Here is a 24,045-nt window from a genome sequence, read left to right on the forward strand (position 1 = left end):
GGGATTCGAACCTGCGACCGTAGCGGTCGCTCGGTTCCAGACTGTAGCGCCTAGAACCGCACGAGCAGGTCCAAACTCCTACTGAATTTTGGTCGTACAAGTAGCTTTTACATAAATTTATTCATCATTTACTTGTACCTTTGTCCCACTGCAACGCGGGATCGGCCTTGTTACTATGGATTTGGCGTTGTTAGTGTCACAGGGTGGCCGGATGCCCTTCCTGTCGCCACCCCGTACCCCCGGGACGGCATTAACGTACCCCAGCTGTCTGCTCCTATTGTAAGCTGTGGAGTAGTGCGAACGCGTTCCGATGTCTGCGAGTCGTGTAACTGAGGCGGGATGTGAGGACCAGCCCAGTATTCACCTAGAGGCATGTGGAAATTTTGGAAACCTGTGGTAAGTTCCCATGGAACCAAACCGCTGAGTTCATCGGTCCCTAGGTTTACTCACTACTTAATCTTACACTAAGGACAACACACATACGCGCACGAGGGAGGACTCGAACCTCCGACGGAGGGAGCCGCGCGAACCGTGGCAAGGCGGCTTAGACCGCATGGTCGGATTTGGAAAACCGCCTAAAAACCACATCCAGGCTGGCCGGTACACCGGCTCTCGTCCGCCGGGCGAATTCGATCCGGAACAAGCGCGCCTACAAGACTCCAGGAAGCACAGATTTAGCGCTCTCGGCTAACCTGTCGGGTTCAGAATTTTTATTTAAATTAAGTTAGTTAATAATGGAAATCTATCACAACCCTTAAATTATCTAGTATGACTCGAAAGATGACAGGATCCCCACTCAGATCATGGCACGACATATATTCAGTACCCAAGTTTCTTCACTTGAATTCTGAGATGCCTGTAACTTAGACCTTATACGTAATCAGTAGTATCTCTACATGAATTCAGTCACTCCAATCTGCCGTACTCTCCGGTGAAAAAAAAAAAAAAAAAAAAAAAAAAAAACGGTCCCTTCTCCTCGATCGATGTCCCGAACTCTCATCTCCTTCTCTTCCTCCATCCTGCTCCCAGCTCCCAAAAGCACCACTTCCACCACCAGCGTCAAAACACTTCAGCCAATGAGAGCTTCAGCAGCTCCCCACCAAATTCCACACTTCGTACAACACTTTGACACATACGCAAATGGGCCACCATTCCTAAGCTAATGATTCTATAACTAGAATAAATATTCTGATTGACAAGCTATCTCATGACATGTCTGATGACACCAATTCTTATCATTTTAATTACATCATAATTGACATTTACATTACAATAAATAATAAGTCTCTTCACTAATATCTACGTACAGTTTCATTTTATTAGTGTAAGTGTGGAGAATTGTCTGGTTCGATACCCTTAGATACATTATGTGATCGAAAGTAACCGGACATCCCCCAAAACGTATGTTTTTCATATTAGGTGCATTGTGCTGCCAGGTACTCCATATCAGCGACTTCAGTAGTCATTAGACATCGTGGAAGTCCAGAATGGGGTGCTGCGAGGAACTCACGGACTTCGAACGTGGTTAGGTGATTGGGTGTCACTTGTGTCAAACGTCTACCGGCAGGAATGGCCGAGCGGTTCTAGGCGCTACAGTCTGGAACCGCGCGCCCGCTACGGTCACACGTCCAAATTCTGCCTCGGGCATGGATGTGTGTGATGTCCTTAGGTTAGTTAGGTTTAAGTAGTTCTAAGTGCTAGGGGACTGATGACCTCAGAAGATCAGTCCCATAGTGCTCAGAGCCTTTTTGTGTGATACGTCTGTACGCGAGATTTCCACACTCCCTAAACATCCCTAGGTCCACTGTTTCCGATGTGATAGTGCAGTGGAAAATTGAAGGGACACTTACAGGACAAAAGCGTACAGGCCGACCTCGTCTGTTGACTGAGACTGCCGATAGTTGAAGAGGGTGGTACCGTGTAAAAAGCTATCGCACAGTAATTCAAAAATGCATCAGGAAGCACTGTAAGTACTATGACAGACGGGTGGTGAGGAAACTTGTATTTCATGGTCGAGCGGCTGCTCATAAGCCACACATCACGCCGGTAAATGCCAAACGACGACTAGTTTGATGTAAGGAGCGTAAACATTGGACCACTGAACATTGGAAAAACCTTGTGTGGAGTGATGAGTCACGGTACGCAATGTGACGATCCGATAGCAGGATGTGGGTATGGCGAATGCCCGGTGAACGTAAACTGCCAGCGTGTGTAGAACCAACAGTAAAATTCGGAGGCGGTGGTGTTATGGTGTACTCGTATTTCTCATGGAGGGGGCTGGCACCCCTTGTTGTTTAGCATGGCACTATCACTGCACAGTCTTACATTGATGTCTTAAGAATCTTCTTGCTTCCCAGTGTTGAAGAGCAATTCGGGAATGGCAACTGCATCTTTCGACACGATCGAGCACCTGCTCATAATACACGGCCTGTGGCGGAGTGGTTACACGACAATAACATCCCTGTAATGGACTGGCCTGCAAAGAGTCCTGTCTGAATCTTATAGAACACCTGTGGGATGTTTTGGAAAGCCGATTTCGTTCCAGGCCTCACCGACCGACAGCTGTACCTCGTCTCAGTGCAGCACTTCGTGAAGAATGGGCTGCCATTCCCTAACAAACATTCCAGCATCCGATTGGAAGTATGCCTGCGGGAGTGGAAGCTGTCGTCTAGGCTAATGGTGAACCAACATCATATTGAATTCCAGTATTACCGATGGAGGGCGCCACGAACTTTTAAGTCATTTTCAGCCGTGTGTTCGGATACTTTTGATGACATAATGTATATAAGCTCAATATTATTGAATATTTAGCAAGCACAGTGTATTACTCGTTGTTTGTCTCGATAATGACTACTGTGCGACCATACGGTTTACTGTGTCATTTATCACTCAGTAAGTGTAAGCATTTGTGTTGAAGTGAGTGGTTTAGTTGTAAATATATTTATGACTGCAGTTGGCAATTTTTTGTGCGCTGCATTCCACTCTGTTGATTGTTCGGAGGCTCTTGCATTTACAGTGCTAGTCGTCCTCATTTCATGGTATTAAAGTGTGTATATGTGTACCGTTAGCCAGCCGTATACTTTAGAATCCAACTACCTGCGGTCCATAGCGGCTGTCCTGCAGCCATCTGTTCTCGCCCTGCCGGTAAAACCCAGTCGCTCGCTCGCTCTAATCTTTTCATTGTCCGTAGGCCCTGTGCATATCTGCTTAGCGGAAACCATTCTCAAGCTTCTAGCTTGTTGTTCACATTTATTGAGACTCAAAAACTACTTAGCCGTAACTCTGTGTTGTGTTTCACTGCATATTTGGGATTTTCCCAACACTCGTTAACTATTCTAAGCGCGTCCGCGACCACTGAACGATCATTAACTACTTGTTATGTTCAGTCCCATCAAGAGTTTGTCCCAATACTCCATAAGTTACATTTGTGACATGGATTCGGCGCTTCCTTGATAAGTTTCCTGAGGTATGTGGCACACGATATTTTCGCCCAAGTCACGCTATTCTCATTAATTGTGCTCGAGTAGCTGGTATCCCATAGCAGACAATTATCTTCCTGGAAAATGTCGGGGAAGACATCAAGTGTAAAGGTATGCAGGTGATCTGCAGGAATGTTCACTTAGTCCACAGCTATCAAACTGCCTTCAGTTACTACCACAGGTCCCAAGAAAGCCCAGGTGAATGTCCCCCGTAATAAAGCACTGACCCTACCGGCATGCAACCATGGCCCGTTTCAGGGTTCAAAAATAGTTTAAATGGCTCTGAGCACTATGGGACTTAACTGAGGTCATCAGTCACATAGAACTTAGAACTGCTTAAACCTATCTAAACTAAGGACATCATGCACATCCATGCCCGAGGCAGGATTCGAACCTGCGACCGTAGCGGTCGCGCGGTCCCAGACTAGCGCCTAGAAACGCTTAGCCACTCCAGCCGGTCCCAGTTCATGTTTCGAGGCGGCGTTCACCTGGACGACGGGGTATCTGGACACAACCATGGAACGGGTGTAACAAGAAACGCTATTCATCCTCTCAGGCGATAGTGTCCAGTGACCCACAATCCGGTCTCCATGATATTGTGCCCACTGCAGTTATAACTGTTGATGTCGCAGGGTTAACAAGTGAACAGACAGGGTTCGTCTGCAGCAGATTACCATGTCCTACAAAATGCGCTGGACGATAGTGCTGCGAAACACTTGTGACTGCTCCGTCATTGTCCTGCGTCGTCAGATCTGCCAAATATCGCCCGCCTCCTATTGTGCTTTACAGACTGCACGATCGTCCAACCACCACGTTTTGTCAAAAGGAATGGACGTATAATACTTTGTGACCTACTCACAGTTTCACTGTCCTTCAACGGCTTTTCATAGATGCTTATGACAGCAGCACGTCAGCAGCCGCCAAGCGTCGTCTCCGAGATATCCGAGATACACGTTGTCGGACCATAACAATCTGCCCTTTGTCAAAGTCGCTTATTTTATGAGAGTGGGTCTCTTCATGTGCGGCCAACACCAGAGATAGAATGATTAACCATTTATCTCTGTTCCTATTAGGCAACGGCCTTGCCGCAGTGGATACACCGGTTCTCGTCAGATCACCAAAATTAAGCTCTGCCAGGCGTGGCCGGCACTTGGATGGGTGACTATCCGAGCCGCTACGCGATGTTGCCGTTTTTCTGGGTGCACTCTGCCTCGCGATGCCAATTGATGAGCTACTAGACCTAATAATAGCGGTTACGGTCAAAGAAAACCATCATAACGACTGGGAGAGTGGTGTGCTGACCACACGCCCCTGCTGTCCGCATCCTTAGCAGAGGATGACACGGCGGTCGGATGATCCCGATGGGCCACTTGTGGCCTGAAGATGGAGTGCTCTCTGTTTCTATTATATACGAGGGGCGTTCAATAAGTAATACAACACACTTTTTTCCAAAAGCATTGGTTTTTATTCAGGATTCCTATACACCATATTACTCCTCGATCTTTTGGATACAAAATCCTATTTAGAACTTAATCTCCGTTCAACGTGACGGCCTTACGCCACCTTACTGCTAGACCCTGTATACCCTCGCGGTATCACTCTATTGGTTGAAGTTTTAGTCAACGTATTGCTGCACCAATAAACTCTTCATCATCCGCGTACTGCTTCCCATAGAGTGCATCCGTCACTGGGTCAAACATAGGGAAGTCGGAAGGTGCGAGATCCGGGCTGTATAGTGAATGAGAAAGGACAGTCCAATAACGTTTTGTGAGCTCCTCTCGCGTGAGCAGACTTCTGTGAGACGTTGCCTTGTCATGGAGAAGAAGATATTCGTTTGCATGTTTGTGACGACGAACACTTTGATGTTGTTCCTTCAGTTTTCTAACGGTAACACAATACACTTTAGAGTTGATCGTTGCACTATGACGGAGGACATGAAACAGAATAAACACTTCAGACTCCCAGAAGACAGTCACCACGACTTTACCGGCTAAGGACGCGGCTTTCAACTTTTTCTTCGAAGGAGAGGTGGTGTGGTGCAACTCCGTGGATTGCCGTTTTGTTTCCGGTTAGAAGTTATGAACCCATGTTTAATCGTCCGTGACGAAGTTAAAAAAAAAATGTCACGATCAGCCTCCTAATGCGCAATCAGTTCCGCATAGGCGGCCTTTCGTTGATTTTTGTGATCTTCTGCTGTGCTGCGGGGAACCCAGCGGACACACACTTTTGAGAACCCCAACTGGTGGATGTGTGTGTCAGCACTACCGACAGAAACCTTTTGTATGCCCATCCTTAAGCAGAAGGTCTGTGGGACGATGGTCATTTACTATCGTGACAAGTAAATAAAAACACCTACAGCCGTCCTTATGATTTTATTTTATTTTGTCGCTACCAGTTTCAACGCTTCAGTGCGTCATCTTCAGGCTGTTTTTGATGCGATGCCAACTCTCAGTTGGCAGTCGGTGGTTGGAGTGCTGACACGTAAGTTTTCAGTTATCCAGTAACGCTGGCAACATATTTGGTACGCATGGGGATCATATCAACCTGTATGGCATCAAAAACAGTCAAAATAAAATAAAATCATCAGGACGTCGGTAGGTGTTTTTATTTACTTGTCACGACCGACAGAGACGTCCAGCGGTGCAGCGAAGTGTTTGATTGTGGTTCGTAGATCACATCGAATGCGAGTGTTAGCACGTTCCAACAGTGCAGCAGTCCCAGCTGTGTGCGGCCGGCCGGCACGCGAGAGATCTTCTTGCGATGGTGACTCACCGTGCTCTTATTCACTGCCAGATCTCCTTAGACATTCTGCAAACGCCTATTAATATCTGCGATGCTCTAGTTTTCCCCAAAAGAAACTCAATGACAGCTCTCTGCCTGGAAAACACCTCAATTACAGACGCCATTTTGAAGGTTGCGTATAGCGGCGCCACCTATCGGAACTTCATGAAACTATAGGGGCTGAAGCGGGAATATTCCACGACGTCCCACAAGAAATGGCCATTTTTTCAACCGAAATTGATTGAAAAATAATGCTTTGCATTACTGAACGCCCCCCGTACTTTACTTGCTGCGTTAAGTGCCTGCAACGACGCCATGCGGCTTTCAGCCTCGCGGTAGCCAGTGGTCATAATGCTTTGTTTCATCAGTGTATCGTATGGTATATGAACATATGGCAACTGCTGACCATTTACAGGTCAGTTCACACAACAAAGAGGCATGCAGTGAAGAACATTTAACACTAAAACACTAAAACGCAGTTAACACATAGTAATGCTGTGGTTCTGACAAAACGTATCTAATTTCATACATGTTACTTATTTAAAATGTATCATAAATCATTTAACGCCAAAAGATTTCATATTTCGAATGAATAAACGCACTTGTTTCCTGTAGTAGTATGGGACCTGATGATAAATGTGTCGTCGACATAACGACACAAATAACTTGTCTTACTACGACACTAAAACTCAGTTGATTGTCGAATCTGCCACGAGACACGATATCAAGAATAATGAGGAAGACATAAGGGCTCCTGAACCAGTCATCATTGCAAGAGGTCGTTATTAACAACCTTCTCCCTCAGGTGCCCAGACCGCCCATGCTTAATGGGCTACCAAAGATCCATAAATCGAATTCACCTCTTCGTCTCGATGCGAACTCCATTGGGTCACCAACTTACAGAATGGCAAAACTCCTAGCCAGCCTGCTTATGCCACATGAGGGTTTCTCTGCTCGTCACATCCTAAACACCGACGATTTTATCAACCGAATTTAAAAAAAAAAAAACATCAACATCTTGGGGAATTTGACATAATGGTCAGTGTTGATGTGGGTCTCCCTATTTAGGCATATTCCATTCAAGAACTGCATAGTTCTCCTCTCCCTCTTATTTGACAGTACAGTTGCATTGTTCACACGTTGACATCATCTTACTTCCTATATAGTGGCCGGTATTTATACCAGTTGGACGGGGAAGTGCTAGGTAGCTAGTTAGCTCCATCCATAGACAACCTTTTAGGGGGAAATCTGAAGACTTCGCCTCGGACATGGTTCCAGCTAAGGTCCAGTTAAGAGGCACAACACTGAAGGAACCATCAAATAATCAGAAATAAATCTGTATCCATAAACAATAAAAATATTTCATACTGAAGAAACTAAAATAAAGATGCCAATCAATGTTACATGTTCTTTAGACAACGGTTAATGCATAAGTAACAAAAATGAGTATTCCAGCATACTACAGCAGTTCATATGAGATTAAAAGTGCAGAGTGGTATGTGGTGTGAGCATTACGAATACAGTGGGAAGCATAATAATAACTGTTGCAAATCACTCATTTTGTTGGTAGGGCAAAATGCATGTTTTGATCCTACACTCGCTCGGCAAATAAATGCTTTTTATTTTCAATGTTTCCTAAGTGTGTCACCTAGTTCACTTTGAAGATAAAAGAAGAATATCACAACAATCATCATCAGAGATACTAAGCAAAAGCAGCGCGAATTATTATGGGGCTACAATTTATGTCAAGCTCCGCTAATCTTGTTGCTGCCTCTTTCCCTGCTCGACCAGTAAGCGATATGTCATGTACGTTGCTAGTAATTAGAAATACATTATGAAGATAAGATTATATTAATTACTGGTCCAGGAGCATATTATTAGCTATTTCTCTTAAGTTTTACTGGTGATTGGGACCTGAAGAACAACTTATAAACGAATCTCATCTTCAGTACCATGATTCAGAATGAACTACGCGTAGGAACTATCTCCCATTGTTCCTCACACGTTAGACAAAACAGAGTACCGCTCATATGTAGTATACATCTTAAACCGAACGGTGCCTATAGGTCTGACGCTTGAAATTCGTTTCACTGCATCCAATATAGCAGAAAAATCTGAAGTTAGCGACACTGTATTTACTGAGATTCTGCCGTGGGTTTTTTCACCTCCTGACTCGCAAAGTCAACTCTATTGGGACATTCTTAGGCTTCGCTCGTTTGGAGCAAATGGTGAACGCCATCTTCCGTACTCATAAGTCACATGTTGCTTTTGGAGAGAAATATTTGGACATTCGGTTTTCTCATCAACATTGGAACAATGGAATTAGAGGAATTTCAATGGATGGAACAAGTAGTAAATATTAAGTTCAAACCACAACATATCTTTGTATGTTTGGATCTAGAAGCATGGCTTCCAATATTTCGAACGGAGGTGACATCATTTGTTTCTTGCCGTATCTTCTTTCAGTATTCGAACTCTGCTATATTGCACTTACCAGCAGTGTACTCTGGTCCTCTCAAGTCCGGTTTTTCATCGGTATTACTACCATTTCGTTGATGCCGAACACTTACAGAAGTCTGCCAGGCAATGTGAACGATGTTCTCTGAGACTTCTGGATAGACACTCTAATGGGGGAAGAAGTCATAGAGTGTATAGCAATAACGGTAGTGGGGCAGTATCGTTTCTGGAACCAAATTCAGAGTCACTGATAACATAAGACTTCTTTAGTACTATGTCACACCTGAGGCATACCTCTGGTGATTCCTGGACAGCACACACACCTCAGTAGATTGTATGTGCTGTATTCAAGGCCCACCTCCCTTTTCCTTCCCCTCCCCTCCCCCCATCTCTCTGCACCAAGAATAATCAAGCCACCCCTCCTCCATTTCCTCGATTCATTACTACAGTAAATGGATGGACCTCATCATTCCTGTTCCATATGTTGTAGAGAGAGGGATGCCAGCAGCATAGTTATCCCATTTAAAAATGGCAGCAAATATTACCATAATACATGCTGTAAGACGCTTTGGCATTAAAGTAGCTGTACAAAGTACTATAATTTTAATGTGTTATGGGATATTCTGCAAAATAGTGGTAAATATTAGTCCAATAGGTGAAATGCGTCTGACACTGTGTTATCCTTCTTAAAAGTGGTAGTTAATATTACCATAATTAGTGATCCAAAATCGCCACCTTCAAGTTTTGTATGTTAATTGAGAAACTTAGTGGCAAATTATTGAGCATTTTCTGTAAGCACTCCACCTCCCATTGTAAGTTGCTAAAATTTTAGCTGATGTTTCCATAAATACACTTCTGAATTATCACAGTGTAACAAATTAATTATTGCTAAGTGGAAGCATGTTCCTGGCATTACTAACGTGTGAATTTCACGTTCGTTGAAAACAATGACTTAAGCATGTCACCTTCCACTGCTGTTGACAATTTTAGCCAATTTCTCCACAAATACCAGCTCCAAGTATGAGACAAGGACACATCCTGGTATTCTTATTAATGAGTTATGTCATAGTTTGTCAAAAAACGGCATAAGCAATACACATCCCTAACCTATTTAAACTTTTGGTCGTTTTTTTCTAATGACAGGCACATAAAAAAAACTAGTCTTACCAACTTCCAGAGCGAAACATTTAAGCAAACTACACCGATATCCCATGTTAAAGAACTAGCACAATGTGATATTTTACCAAATACACTCCTATCTACATTAAACAAATAACACATCGCAACAAATAAGTACCAATTCAAATGCGAACATTTTAGGCTAGGCTTTACCGTGACTGTTATTGACATTAAATGAAACAACAAGTTTACTGTTACCACTCACTGTTTATTTATCTCCACGACGCGTTTAAAGGTTTAAAACTCCATCATCAGGTAGATTTACATTTGTTAATATGTCTTTTTTGTGTGTGCTGTGTTACGATATTTTGGAGGAACTTCGGCACTGTCTAGTGGAGAAACAAAACACTATTTCAGAACATGCTTTTGGGTTTCCTTTGACAAAAAATTAAACATGCATGTAACGGTAAACATAAAAATAAGTAAAATAAAGTACCTCCAGTGGTCACAGGTTCCTTTCACTGTCGTAGCACATCACTTGTATACTGCAATATTTTGTAAACAAATATGGTGTCGGAAACTATTGGATGCGTGGATCGTATATCAGAAAACATTATCACAAAGTGCAAAGAATACATTATTACAGAATAAATTTTGTAAGGGATTTGGAGGTATTGTTTGAGGTGTTGAATACATTCGATGGAATAAATACTTCATGTGGTATATAAATTAGATTTTGGTAGCTTAAACTTCGTACTCATTTATACAGTAATGTGAAGTGTCACAAACTTTAAATACAATAATCATATTGGCAACAGTGCTAAAATTATACACAAATAACAATTTTGGTTGGGATTCATAGATAGATATGAAAGGCTGGAGGTAGAGGGGGAGGAAGAGAAAGAGAAAATGAAAGGGAGAGAGAGGGTGGAAAGAGTGATTGTACGAGAGGAACTTTACAAGGCAAGGGGTGTTAAGGTTATATCTGTTACATGTAATAAATGCCTAAAGGTTGCGGTAATACATTGGTTAATGCTTAAAAATATGCAGATGGATGTGCAATTTGTGCCAGTAGTTGATGTACATATATTTTCAAGCTGACAAGAGGGTACAAGCTGTTGGTGTGATGATATATCTGTAAATGAGATCCATCTCTTGTACAGTCGGGGGCTGTCGTGGTAACATAACTAAAGATTTACGGTAAATATTAGTTTGTGTGTGTGTGTATGTACGTGTATGTGTGTGTGTGTGTGTGTGTGTGTGTGTGTGTGTGTGTGTGTGTGTGTGTGTGTGATTTGCAACTTTTAATGGCATATGCAATTGCTGAAAACAGAGATGATACTATTGTGAATATTGTCGGTCTTCTGCCTTTTGGTTGGATGTGTAGCATACTGATACTTGTGTTGTTAACATGATGTTTTGTTACATGCAGATCGGTGGCTATTGCTGACGTGTGATATTTTTTGTTTTTTAGTGCTGCCATTTGTTCTTTTAATCTAATATGATCTGCCTTTCTGGCGTATGTAGAAGCAGGCACAGTCCAAACAATCAATTTTGTACATGCCGGTGTGATGAAGTGGGTTTCGTCTGTTGTGGGGTAACTTCTGTCTGATCTTCTTGTCTGTAGTAAAGGATATGCTTATGCCTTTTCGTTTGAAGACATTAGCAATCTGGTAAGAAATGTTACCTAGAAAAGAAAGATGTTATTTTCTTTTTGTTTTTTGTGTTGTGATTGCTTCGCCATTATTGAGTGTTTCAGGGTGTCTACTATGGAGCTGTTATAACCATTTGCAATAGCTGTTTGTTTTATTACTTCAATTTCTTGATCACATTTGTCTTCAGATAATGGTAATTGGATAGCTCTATTGATCATGTACTGGAATGCTGCCATTTTGGGGGCTGTGGGGTGACAAGACGACCTGTGGATTGTAGTATGTGTTGTGGTAGGCTTCCGATAAATTTCAGACTGATGTCTGTTATTCTTTATTCTAATGGTAAGGTCAAATAATTTTATACTGTCATCTTTTTGGTGTTCAACTGTGAATTTTATGTTTTTCTGGGAGTTTAATGACAATTAAACCCTGAAAAGTGGTCCACAGATCATGAAATATGGAAACTATCGCCAAAGACACTTCCTCAATTACACTGCTATGCCACTGTCGAGGAAAGCTTGAATTTATCAGCTGTAATTTTTGTTACAGTAGGCCATGGGTGAAATTTGAGTCCAGTGAAATGGGTAGTTAATCGAAAAGTTGACATTTCAAATACGTTTCCGCCTACTATGATTATAGTTCATGGAGAAATCAGCAGCAAATCATAAGTTCACATTCGCAGACCTATGTTTACTGGAATATTTTTGCTTATTTGATTGTGTGCTTTCACCTATCTCGAGTTTTTTGCTATTAATTGTGACACTTCCTTTAGTTAGGTTAGCTCAGCTGCCCCTATCGACCGGTTTTATGCAACCTGTAACGCATTGAAATACCACATGCGAGATTTTCATATTCTCTTCCCCGCTAAGTGCAAACTATTAGTCCTACAGAAAAAATGAACGGCAGCTTTTTGTACGAAATTTAATGTAGTTAAATTTTGTACTGGGGTATATTTGTGTTAGGGTCGTCGTTTTCGGATTATTCAAGAAAACATACAAAGGTGACCAAGGAACTTGTTTCTTCTTGAAAAATTTGAAAACTGTGGCCTCATTAAATTTTCTTCGAAGGCGTTATGTTCAATTCTTTTGTAGGATTAATAGTTTGTTTGTAACAAGCGAGAGAATACGAAAAATTTCGCGTGTCGCTTTTGAAGGTGTTATCAGGTGCATGAAACCGATTGGTAGTGGCAGCTGAATCACCCAGCATACAATAGTTTGTCTGTGTGGAATAATAACCGCTACTAGTCACAATGGAAGGTAACTTTATTTAACCCACGATCGGTTTCGGCCTTGTGCCCCTCTTCAGGTGGCTAAGTGACAAGTGTTGCAAAATATTGTAGCAGATACACAAAGCTGATGTATACATATTGTTTTCACATTACAAGTATCACATTTCTTTTTACAAAAATATTTTGTTATTTACAGGTTAACTGTATATTAGTCACTATGCTACTTATTGGTATTTCTATATTATGTCTTTGATAAAGCAATGACACTTTAGATGTTGGTAACTTCAGACACATATGCACTCACAATGTGTTTACATTTGAAAAATAGAGGCCGCGGTCAAAGAGCTTAAGCCCAATAAGTTTAGAGATGTTACACATTCAGATACAAAAAAGATATTAGATATTATGGAAATGAAATTGTTTCATGACTGTGGAACCACACTGTCATTTATAATATCTGGAATGGATTCTGGTAAATTATATACGTTCTGAGGTTAAATAGACATTGTATTTTTTTCGCCACATCACATTCTCAGTTAACAAGCAGAGCTAGCAAATGTGTCATTTCTAAACACCTTTAGACAAATATTTAAAAAATCAAAAATTGTAGCTCATGGTCCCTTCACAAGTAGTAATTTTTGAAAGAAGTGCAGTATCTGTTTAGCCTTATATAATTTACCAGCAACCTTCCTAGGTATTATAAATGAGAGTGTGGTTCCACAATCATGTAACAGTTGCATTTTCACACTGTTGTGTATCTTTAGGTGTAGCATCTCTGTACTTCTTTGATGAAGGCTCTTTGACCATAACGTCTATTTTTCAAATGTAAACACGTTGTGAGTGCATGTGTGTCCGAAGTTACCAACATCCAAACTGACACTACTTTATAATAATTAGCATGGGGACTAATGTACAATTGAAGTGTAGAAAACGAAATACTTTTTTTTTAATGAAAATCTGATAAACGTTATGCGAAAACGATTTGGATGCAGCAGCTTTATTAAGTACTATAATATTTTAAAACACATGTCGCTTAGACACTTTCAAATGCCTATTTAGTCATCATCACATTTTCTGTTTTTGATTTAAACAGTTATCTCCAATACTGAGTATGGGAACATATACCTGAATGTAAACCACCTGAAGATGGGCAGAAGCCCGAAACCGGTCGAGTGTTACATAAAATCACCTTCTATTGTGACTGGTAGCGGTTATTATGCTACCCCCTGCAAAGGAATAATCACAGAGTTCAACTGCATCCACTGTGGACAAAATGTAGTTGTGGTCTTCAGTCCTGAGACTGGTTTGATGCAGCTCTCCGTGCTACTCAATCCTGTGCAAATTTCTTCATCTCCCAGTACCTACTGCAACCTACATCCTTCTGAATCTGCTTAGTGTATTCATCTCCTGGTCTCCCTCTGCCATTTTTACCCTCCACGCTGCCCTCCATTATTAAACTGGTGACCCCTCCTCTCCTCTTCTCCCCAATTCTATTCAATACCTCCTCATTAGTTATATGACCTACCCATCTAATCTTCAGCATTCTTCTGTAGCACCACATTTCGGAAGCTTCTATTCTCTTCTTGTCCAAACTATTTATCGTCCATGTTTCACTTCTATACTTTCAGAAACGACATCCTGACACCTACATCTATTCTGGATGTTAACAAACTTTTCTTCAGAAAAGCTTTCCTTGCCGTTGTCAGTCTACATTTTATATCCTCTCTACTTCGACTATCATGAGTTATTTTGCTCCACAAATAGCAAAACTCCTTTACTACTTGAAGAGTCTCATGTTCTAATTTAATTCCCTCAGCATCACCCGACTTAATTCGACTACATTCCATTATCTTCGTTTTGCTTTAGTTGATGTTCATCTTATATCCTCCTTTCAAGACACTGTCCATTCCGTTGAACTGCTCTTCCAAGTCCTTTGCTGTCTCTGATAGCATTATAATGTCATCCGTGAACCTCAAAGGTTTTATTTCTTCTCCATGGATTTTAATACCTACTCCGAATTTTTCTTTTGTTGCCTTTAATGCTTGCTCAATATACAGATTGAATAACATCGGGGAGAGGGTACAACCCTGTCTCACTCCCTTTCCAACCACTGCTTCCCTTTCGTGCCCCTCGACTCTTAAAACTGCCATCTGGTTTGTGTACAAATTGCAAATACCCTTTCGCTCCCTGTATTTTACCCCTGCCACCTTCAGAATTTGAAAGAGAATATTCCAGTCGAAAGCTTTCTCTAAGTCTACAAATGCTAGAAACGTAGGTTTTCACATCTGTCCACACCTGCTTCTTTGGGATTGGCATTACTATATTCTTCTTGAAGCCTGATAAATACATGGATAAAATACATTTCACAACTTAACTGTGTTCCATATGACATGTTGACCAGAAGACGATGCGGCGCCGCCGTCGTACGCCGACGGCCCCGAGCCGTTCCTGCAGCTGCCCGGCGCGACGGCGACAGGTGCTGCGCTGTACGGCGGCTGCGGGGGTGGCAAGTGCGGCGGGGGCGGTGGCGGTGGCGGGGGCGGTGGGGAGCGCGGTGGCCGCTTCCTGGGCCTGCTGGCCGGCCTCAAGCTGGGCGGCAGCGACGCGGCGGGCAGCCTCGCCGCCTCCAACAGCTTCTCCTGGTTCGGCAAGCCCATCAACTACGCGCTGTCGCTCTCCTACGGCAACCCGCAGCCCACGGGGCCCACAGGGCCGACGGCGCCCACCAACCCTACCAACCCCACAGGAACCGGCACCGGGACTGGAACCGGAACCGGAACCGGAACCGGAACCGGCACAGGCACAGGCACGTATCGCACGCGCATTTCCTCGTCTACATCTACGTCTATACGATGCAGACCACAATGTAGTGTGGGGCATAGGGTAACTCTCGTTAAACAACGTATAAGATTTTTATGCATTTCATCAGATGCAATTATGTAATAAAATGTAACTGTTGTGTGACTAGGTAGAACGTTCTCCGGATGCAAGTCTTTCGATTTGACGCCACTTCGGCGATTTCCGCGTCGATGGGCATCAAATGATGATTAGGACACCACAACAACCAGTCCCTGAGCGGAGATAATCTCCGACCCAGTCGGGAATCGAACACAGACGATCTGTCGCTCTGACGTCTCAGCTGCTGTAGGCGGACATTAGGTGATATGAAAATACAAACATGATATCTGTCAGACTTTGGTAAGAAATGTAAGAAGCAGAAGCAATGTATTACGTAAGATTTAATTACATTGACCGATAAAAAAAATAGTTCAAATGGCTCTGAGTATTTTGGTACTTAACTTCTGAGGTCATCAGTCCCCTAAAATTTAGAACTACTTAAACCTAACTAACCTTAGGACATCACACACATACATGCCCGAGGCAGGATTCGAACCTGCTACCGTAGCGGACGGCGGTTCCAGACTGTAGCGCCTCGAACCGCTCGGCCACCTCGGCCGCCTTGACCGATACAGAAATGAAGCACCTGGAAGATATGGCTGGATGTCAATGTAACCTCTACATGGTGGGTACGTAAATGATTAGAGTTACAATGATCTGTCACAGGTAGAATGGCCATCAAACTGTGCTCCGGAGTGAATGTGATGTGTTGCGGACATGCAAGCGTTCCAGTTGACAGGTAGTGTTGAGAACTTACTACGCCCAGGCTTCCACGATCGTCAGATGCACAGGACAATCGATATTTACAACTTTTGAGTCAAAAGCTGAATGCTACATAACTGAATTCGGAGTTCAAAGAGGCTGCAGAAAGACATGTATCGCATCAATGTATTAAGATGCCATTGGATGATGCGAATCGACGTTGCCTTCGGGCATGGTGAGCACTCACTGCGTTGTGCACTGAAACACCACTGGCTTCGTTAAGGATGGGCAAGAAATCGTGCAGGATGAACGCCACAGGATTGATGTTGGGTATTGTTTACGGACAAAACTCGGGTCAGTTTCTACCCTGATCATCGCTGACAACTAGTTTCGAGACAACCTGGTAACATCGAACGCCTCCAACACTGTGTCCAGGTGTGCAACGGGGTGGTGGCGGAAACATAGCACGAGGGGTGGTGATACATAGGTCCACCGTACATCTCCCGCAGTTGATGAGATACAAGGACAATATTCTGCAATCAGTAGTGGGACCGTATCGCCAACATTTTGCTGACAATTTCATCTTGATGGATGACAGTTGGCATGCTCAGCTTGCTGATCTCGTTAATACTTTTCTTCAGGATACTAGGATCACCAGAGTGGAGTGTCATGCTTTCCTGCCTGCCAGGACATGTGTGATCTCATTAGTGGTATGCCACGCCACATTTCAGCGGACGTTACACCGAGATAAGATTCAAAGAAGAGCTGAATTCCTTCACACGGACTCGTTTAGTAAGCCTGGCAATGTCCCAGAAATGCTCAAGAAATGCTCAACGGTATGCAAATGGAGTCCCTGCAAAAAATGCGTTGTGCATTACGCACAGTCTCGAAAGCCCACGATTAGTCGAGACAGGAAACAGGTCGCTTCCTTGCGTCTTGCGTAATGATCGCCAGGGAATAATTAGATAAGCTGTACAACAGATGTAAATGTAGATGTAGACAAGACAAATGAATAACGATTTTCTGTCACACCAGCAGTAAGCATAAGCGTCCCTAAAACGCATTTGCTGAACATTTTGAGTAAATTGAAGCATAATTTATCTAATCAGACGGCCTACTGCTGCCTGGTCCAATACAGTTACCGTAATCAATGCAATTTTAGATGACAATGTGATTCGGTCAAAAGGTGTACATCTCCTAGCCCTTCTCAAGTGATCGTCTTCATCATGTCTACTGCTGCACTAAGACTCAGGCCGGCCCGTGACGACGTATCAAATCGTGAAATTTGTGCCTGTACAAAAATCTATGACATTTGCGTGCTTTGTTCCTGGAAACTAGCTCCTAACCAAGTTACGACCTACATACACCCAGATACTCCCCATCCACCTGAAACGCTCCGTAAGAGCTCCACTCTGCCTCCACACCGACAGTCGATATCAGAAAGACAACCAAAGCAGGCGATACTGTGATTTGGTGCTGTTCAAAACACAAATTAATACACGGCTGAGGTATGATTAAGAGCAAAGACTGGACGGTGCTTAGTTCAAACGAGCTTCAATGTGGAGCTCTGCATGTCGATCGCTTCGAAGTAAGTAAGACTCTGAACGAGGTGAACAAGAGGGCACGAGAGAAAGAGCCTTCCATTTTTAAAATATATTCCTTAGAGTTAGTTGACCTGCAAAATCGCAATTATGATTTACTTAAATACCTGAACAGAAAGTAACGAAGAGCACTTCAATCACCCACTAGACCAAATCACACGGAAATCAGAAAATTTCCATGATTGTGTCAGACAGAAAATAAATTATGATCACTCTTGCCAATTTTGGCATTATAGTTCTTGTTCGAGCATTTACAGCCACCTTAATCAGAGGTCGTTATAAAGTAAAACACCACAGAAGAACACTCTGTTCTTCTACCTGCCGGCCAAGTTGCCGAATTCGGACAAGGGGATTAGTGAACTTTCTCTCAACGCTTTTTGGGCGCAAATTTCATTGGGCGCATTTAAAATGACACCCCTTTATGCCTGCTTGCGAGGCTGTATTAGGAAGGGTAAGGAAATTCCTATTTGCCAGGGAAGCCATGATCCATAACCATTCCGACTGTCGGCTAACCTTCGGAAAATCCCAAGTACCCCAACCGGCAAGAAACTAAGTCTATGAACAGTTTGCTAACACGTGTTACATTTTCTATTTAAGTACGTTGCTGTCTACAGTGCTTTACTAAACATACCACTTCCCACCATCTCATTCAGATTGGATACTTAACCCATTCAAATGCATACAACAAAATATCTACCTTCCGATAACGAAAATACAAACGCCGCTACTTCATCCCACGTGAAATGTGTGTGGGGAACTAACATTAAAACCATACGAAGTCTGATCACGAGCATCAAGCTCAGACGCAGAGGGAATAAAGCGCACTCGTCAGTATTGGCTGAACGTACAAAGTCAACGTGCTTTTTGCTACGGAGAACTTAACTCGCCTTAGTGTTTTCGCAGCACACATCAGACACGTGCAAGATTTTAACATTCTGCTCGGAAAATTGAAAATGCGTTTCGCTATGCAAGGCACGGTTATGTTTGTAAGAGGCGGCGATAATTGGAAACAGGCTGTCTGTAGGTATCCGCCTTAATCCAAATTCATTTTTCTGATGAGCTACCTCTAGAGCATATAAACTTCTAGAAAGGAATGAATACTTTAATACAGTAAGTTTGAAAGTTGGCCAGAAAATCTAATAATATGGGATTAAAATGAAGTACAGTGAACTCATCTAGTCATAGAACTAGATGCTGAGGGTTTTATTCTTATTTAGTGTAGTTGACGGGAGTGGTTCCAGATGTACACTATATGATCAAAAGTATCCGGACACCTGGCTGAAAATGACTTACAAGTTCTTGGCGTCCTCCATCGGTAGTGCTGGAATTCAGTATGGTGATGGCCCGCCCTGAGCCTTGAGACAGATTCCACTCTCGCAGGCATACGTTCAGACAGGTGTTCAGAAGGTTTCTTGGGGAATTGCAGCCCATTCTTCAGGGAGTGCTGCACTGAGGAGAGGTATCGACGTCGGACGGTGAGGCCTGGCACAAAGTCGGCGCTCCTAAACATCGCAAAGATGTGCTATAGGATTCAAGTCAGGGCTCCGTGCAGGCCAGTCCATTACAGGGTTGGTATTGTCGTGTAACCACTCCGCCACAGGCCCTGCATTATGAACAGGTGCTCTTCAACAGTGAGAAGCAAGAAGGTGGTTAAAATATCAATGTAGATGTGTGTGATACTGCTAAGCAAAACACCAAAGGGTGCAAGCCCCCCCCCCCATGAAAAACACGACCACACCATAACACCACCGCTTCCGAATTTTACTGTTGGCACTGTACACGATGGCAGACGGCGTTCACCTGGCATTCGCCATACCCACACCCTGCCATCGGATCGCCATATTGTGTACCGTGATTCATCACTCCACACAACGTTTTTGCACCGTTCAATCGTCCATTGTTTACGCTCCTTACACCAAGCGAGGCGTCGTTTGTCATTTACCAGGTTGATGTGTGGCTTACGAGCAGCCGGTAGACCATAAAAACCAATTTTTCTCACCTCCCGCCTAACTGTCATAGTACTTGAAGTGGATGCTGATGCCGTTTGGAATTCCTGTGTGATGGCCTCGGTAGATGTCTGCCTATCAGTCAACAGATGAGGTCGGCCTGTACGCTTTTGTGCTGTAAGTGTCCCTTCATGTCTCCACTTCATTATCACATAGGACCTATGGATGTTTAGGAGTGTGGAAATCTCGCGTACAGGCGTATGACACAACTGACACCCAGTCACCTGACCACGTTCGAAGTCCGTGAGTTCCGCGGAGCGCCTCATTCTGCTCTCTCACGATGTCTAATGACTACTGAAGTCGCTGATATGGAGTATGTGGCAGTAGATGGCAGCACAATGCACCTAACATGAAAAACGTATGTTTTGGGGGTGTTCGGACACTTTTGTTCACATAGTGTATGAAACTAAGAGAACACGATGACATTTTACTTACGTGCTAGTGCCCATTATTCGTCAATCGCGAAAATGATGATATTTCCTTGACAATTAAGGCCTCACAATATGACAACCAATTTCTTATAGCTTTTGTTAGGCATTTTGATATCAGAAATTTTATTTACTGTTTGAATCACACAATATTGATTTCGCAGTCACTTAACACTCGCCGATTTTGGCGCGGGAGCATTTAGATGATGTATAATAATAGTCGTCACATGGAGGTACGCATACAAAGATGACGACTGTATGCGTACCTCCAGGTCACGAAACTTCTAAGGTATGTTACATTAAGTGCATATAAAACCCCCCCATGAACCATGGACCTTGCCGTTGGTGGGGAGGCTTGCGTGCCTCAGCGATACAGATGGCCGTACCGTAGGTGCAACCACAACGGAGGGGTATCTGTTGAGAGGCCAGACAAACGTGTGGTTCCTGAAGAGGGGCAGCAGCCTTTTCAGTAGTGGCAGGGGCAACAGTCTGGATGATTGACTGATCTGGCCTTGCAACATTAACCAAAACGGCCTTGCTGTGCTGGTACTGCGAACGGCTGAAAGCAAGGGGAAACTACAGCCGTAATTGTTCCCGAGGACATGCAGCTTTACTGTATGATTAAATGATGATGGCATCCTCTTGGGTAAAATATTCCGGAGGTAAAATAGTCCCCCATTCGGATCTCCGGGCGGGGACTACTCAGGAGGATGTCGTTATCAGCAGAAAGAAAACTGGCGTTCTTCGGATCGGAGGGTGGAAAGTCAGATCCCTTAATCGGGCAGGTAGGTTAGAAAATTTAAAAAGGGAAATGGATAGGTTAAAGTTAGATATAGTGGGAATTAGTGAAGTTCGGTGGCAGGAGGAACAAGACTTCTGGTCAGGTGACTACAGGGTTATAAACACAAAATCAAATAGGGGTAATGCAGGAGTAGGTTTAATAATGAATAGGAAAATAGGAATGCGGGTAAGCTACTACAAACAGCATAGTGAACGCATTATTGTGGCCAAGATAGATACGAAGCCCACACCTACTACAGTAGTACAAGTTTATATGCCAACTAGCTCTGCAGATGATGAAGAAATTGAAGAAATGTACGATGAAATAAAAGAAATTATTCAGATAGTGAAGGGAGACGAAAATTTAATAGTAATGGGTGACTGGAATTCAAGTGTAGGAAAAGGGAGAGAAGGAAACATAGTAGGTGAATATGGATTGGGGCTAAGAAATGAAAGAGGAAGCCGCCTAGTAGAATTTTGCACAGAGCACAACTTAATCATAGCTAACACTTGGTTTAAGAATCATGAAAGAAGGTTGTATACGTGGAAGAACCCTGGAGATACTAAAAGGTATCAGATAGATTATATAATGGTAAAACAGAGATTTAGGAACCAGGTTTTAAGTTGTAAGACATTTCCAGGGGCAGATGTGGACTCAGACCACAATCTATTGGTTATGACCTGTAGATTAAAACTGAAGAAACAGCAAAAATGTGGGAAATTAAGGAGATGGGACCTGGATAAACTGAAAGAACCAGAGGTTGTACAGAGTTTCAGAGAGAGCATAAGGGAACAATTGATAGGAATAGGGGAAAGAAATACAGTAGAAGAAGAATGGGTAGCTCTGAGGGATGTAGTAGTGAAGGCAGCAGAGGATAAAGTAGGTACAAAGACGAGGGCTGCTAGAAATCCTTGGGTAACAGAAGAAATATTGAATTTAATTGATGAAAGGAGAAAATATAAAAATGCAGTAAATGAAGCAGGCAAAAAGGAATACAAACGTCTCAAAAATGAGATCGACAGGAAGTGCAAAATGGCTAAACAGGGATGGCTAGAGGACAAATGTAAGGATGTAGAAGCTTATCTCACTAGGGGTAAGATAGATACTGCCTACAGAAAAATTAAAGAGACCTTTGGAGAGAAGAGAACCACGTATATGAATATCAAGAGCTCAGATGGCAGCCCAGTTCTAAGCAAAGAAGGGAAGGCAGAAAGGTGGAAGGAGTATATAGAAGGTTTATACAAGGGCGATGTACTTGAGGACAATATTATGGAAATAGAAGAGGACGTAGATGAAGACGAAATGGGAGATACGATACTGCGTGAAGAGTTTGACAGAGCACTGAAAGACCTGAGTCGAAACAAGGCCCCCGGAGTAGACAACATTCCATTAGAACTACTGACGGCCTTGGGAGAGCCAGTCATGACAAAACTCTACCAGCTGGTGAGCAAGATGTATGAGACAGGCGAAATTCCCTCAGACTTCAAGAAGAATATAATAATTCCAATCCCAAAGAAAGCAGGTGCTGACAGATGTGAAAATTACCGAACTATCAGTTTAATAAGCCACGGCTGCAAAATACTAACGCAAATTCTTTACAGACGAATGGAAAAACTGGTAGATGCGGACCTCGGGGAGGATCAGTTTGGATTCCGTCGAAATGTTGGAACACGTGAGGCAATACTGACCTTACGACTTATCTTAGAAGAAAGAGTAAGAAAAGGCAAACCTACGTTTCTAGCATTTGTAGACTTAGAGAAAGCTTTTGACAATGTTGACTGGAATACTCTTTTTCAAATTCTAAAGGTGGCAGGGGTAAAATACAGGGAGCGAAAGGCTATTTATAATTTGTACAGAAACCAGATGGCAGTAATAAGAGTCGAGGGGCATGAAAGGGAAGCAGTGGTTGGGAAAGGAGTGAGACAGGGTTGTAGCCTCCCCCCGATGTTATTTAATCTGTATATTGAGCAAGCAGTAAAGGAAACAAAAGAAAAATTTGGAGTAGGTATTAAAATTCATGGAGACGAAGTAAAAACTTTGAGGTTCGCCGATGACATTGTAATTCTGTCAGAGACGGCAAAGGACTTGGAAGAGCAGTTGAACGGAATGGACAGTGTCTTGAAAGGAGGATATAAGATGAACATTAACAAAAGCAAAACGAGGATAATGGAATGTAGTCAAATTAAATCGGGTGATGCTGAGGGAATTAGATTAGGAAATGAGGCACTTAAAGTAGTAAAGGAGTTTTGCTATTTAGGAAGTAGAATAACTGATGATGGTCGAAGTAGAGAGGATATAAAATGTAGACTGGCAATGGCAAGGAAAGCGTTTCTGAAGAAGAGAAATTTGTTAACATCGAATATAGATTTATGTATCAGGAAGTCGTTTCTGAAAGTATTTGTTTGGAGTGTAGCCACGTATGGAAGTGAAACATGGACGATAAGTAGTTTAGACAAGAAGAGAATAGAAGCTTTCGAAATGTGGTGCTACAGAAGAATACTGAAGATAAGGTGGATAGATCACGTAACTAATGAGGAGGTATTGAATAGGATTGGGGAGAAGAGAAGTTTGTGGCACTACTTGACTAGAAGAAGGGATCGGTTGGTAGGACATGTTTTGAGGCATCAAGGGATCACAAATTTAGCATTGGAGGGCAGCGTGGAGGGTAAAAATCGTAGAGGGAGACCGAGAGATGAGTACACTAAGCAGATTCAGAAGGATGTAGGTTGCAGTAGGTACTGGGAGATGAAGCAGCTTGCACAGGATAGAGTAGCATGGAGAGCTGCATCAAACCAGTCTCAGGACTGAAGACAACAACAACAATGTACACAAAAAGTGCATTATACAGTTTTGGATGTTGCAAGATGATACGCAACCTGCACTGAAACGTAATGGCGCTGATTTTTCATAGTA

At 42.9% G+C, this 24,045-nt stretch overlaps 1 protein-coding gene across 1 annotated transcript in view; it reads left to right on the top strand.

Moving 5' to 3' along the window:
- The window catches only part of LOC126286165 (uncharacterized), a 54,662-nt gene that overhangs the window by 22,284 nt on the left and 8,333 nt on the right, over positions 1-24,045 (top strand). Inside the window, exon 2 of the mRNA XM_049984881.1 lies at positions 15,118-15,526. Coding sequence (XP_049840838.1) covers positions 15,118-15,526 — 409 coding nt within the window. The remainder of the gene's footprint in view (positions 1-15,117; positions 15,527-24,045) is intronic.

Source organism: Schistocerca gregaria, chromosome 1, assembly GCF_023897955.1.
Source record: "Schistocerca gregaria isolate iqSchGreg1 chromosome 1, iqSchGreg1.2, whole genome shotgun sequence".
NCBI classification, from domain to species: domain Eukaryota; kingdom Metazoa; phylum Arthropoda; class Insecta; order Orthoptera; family Acrididae; genus Schistocerca; species Schistocerca gregaria.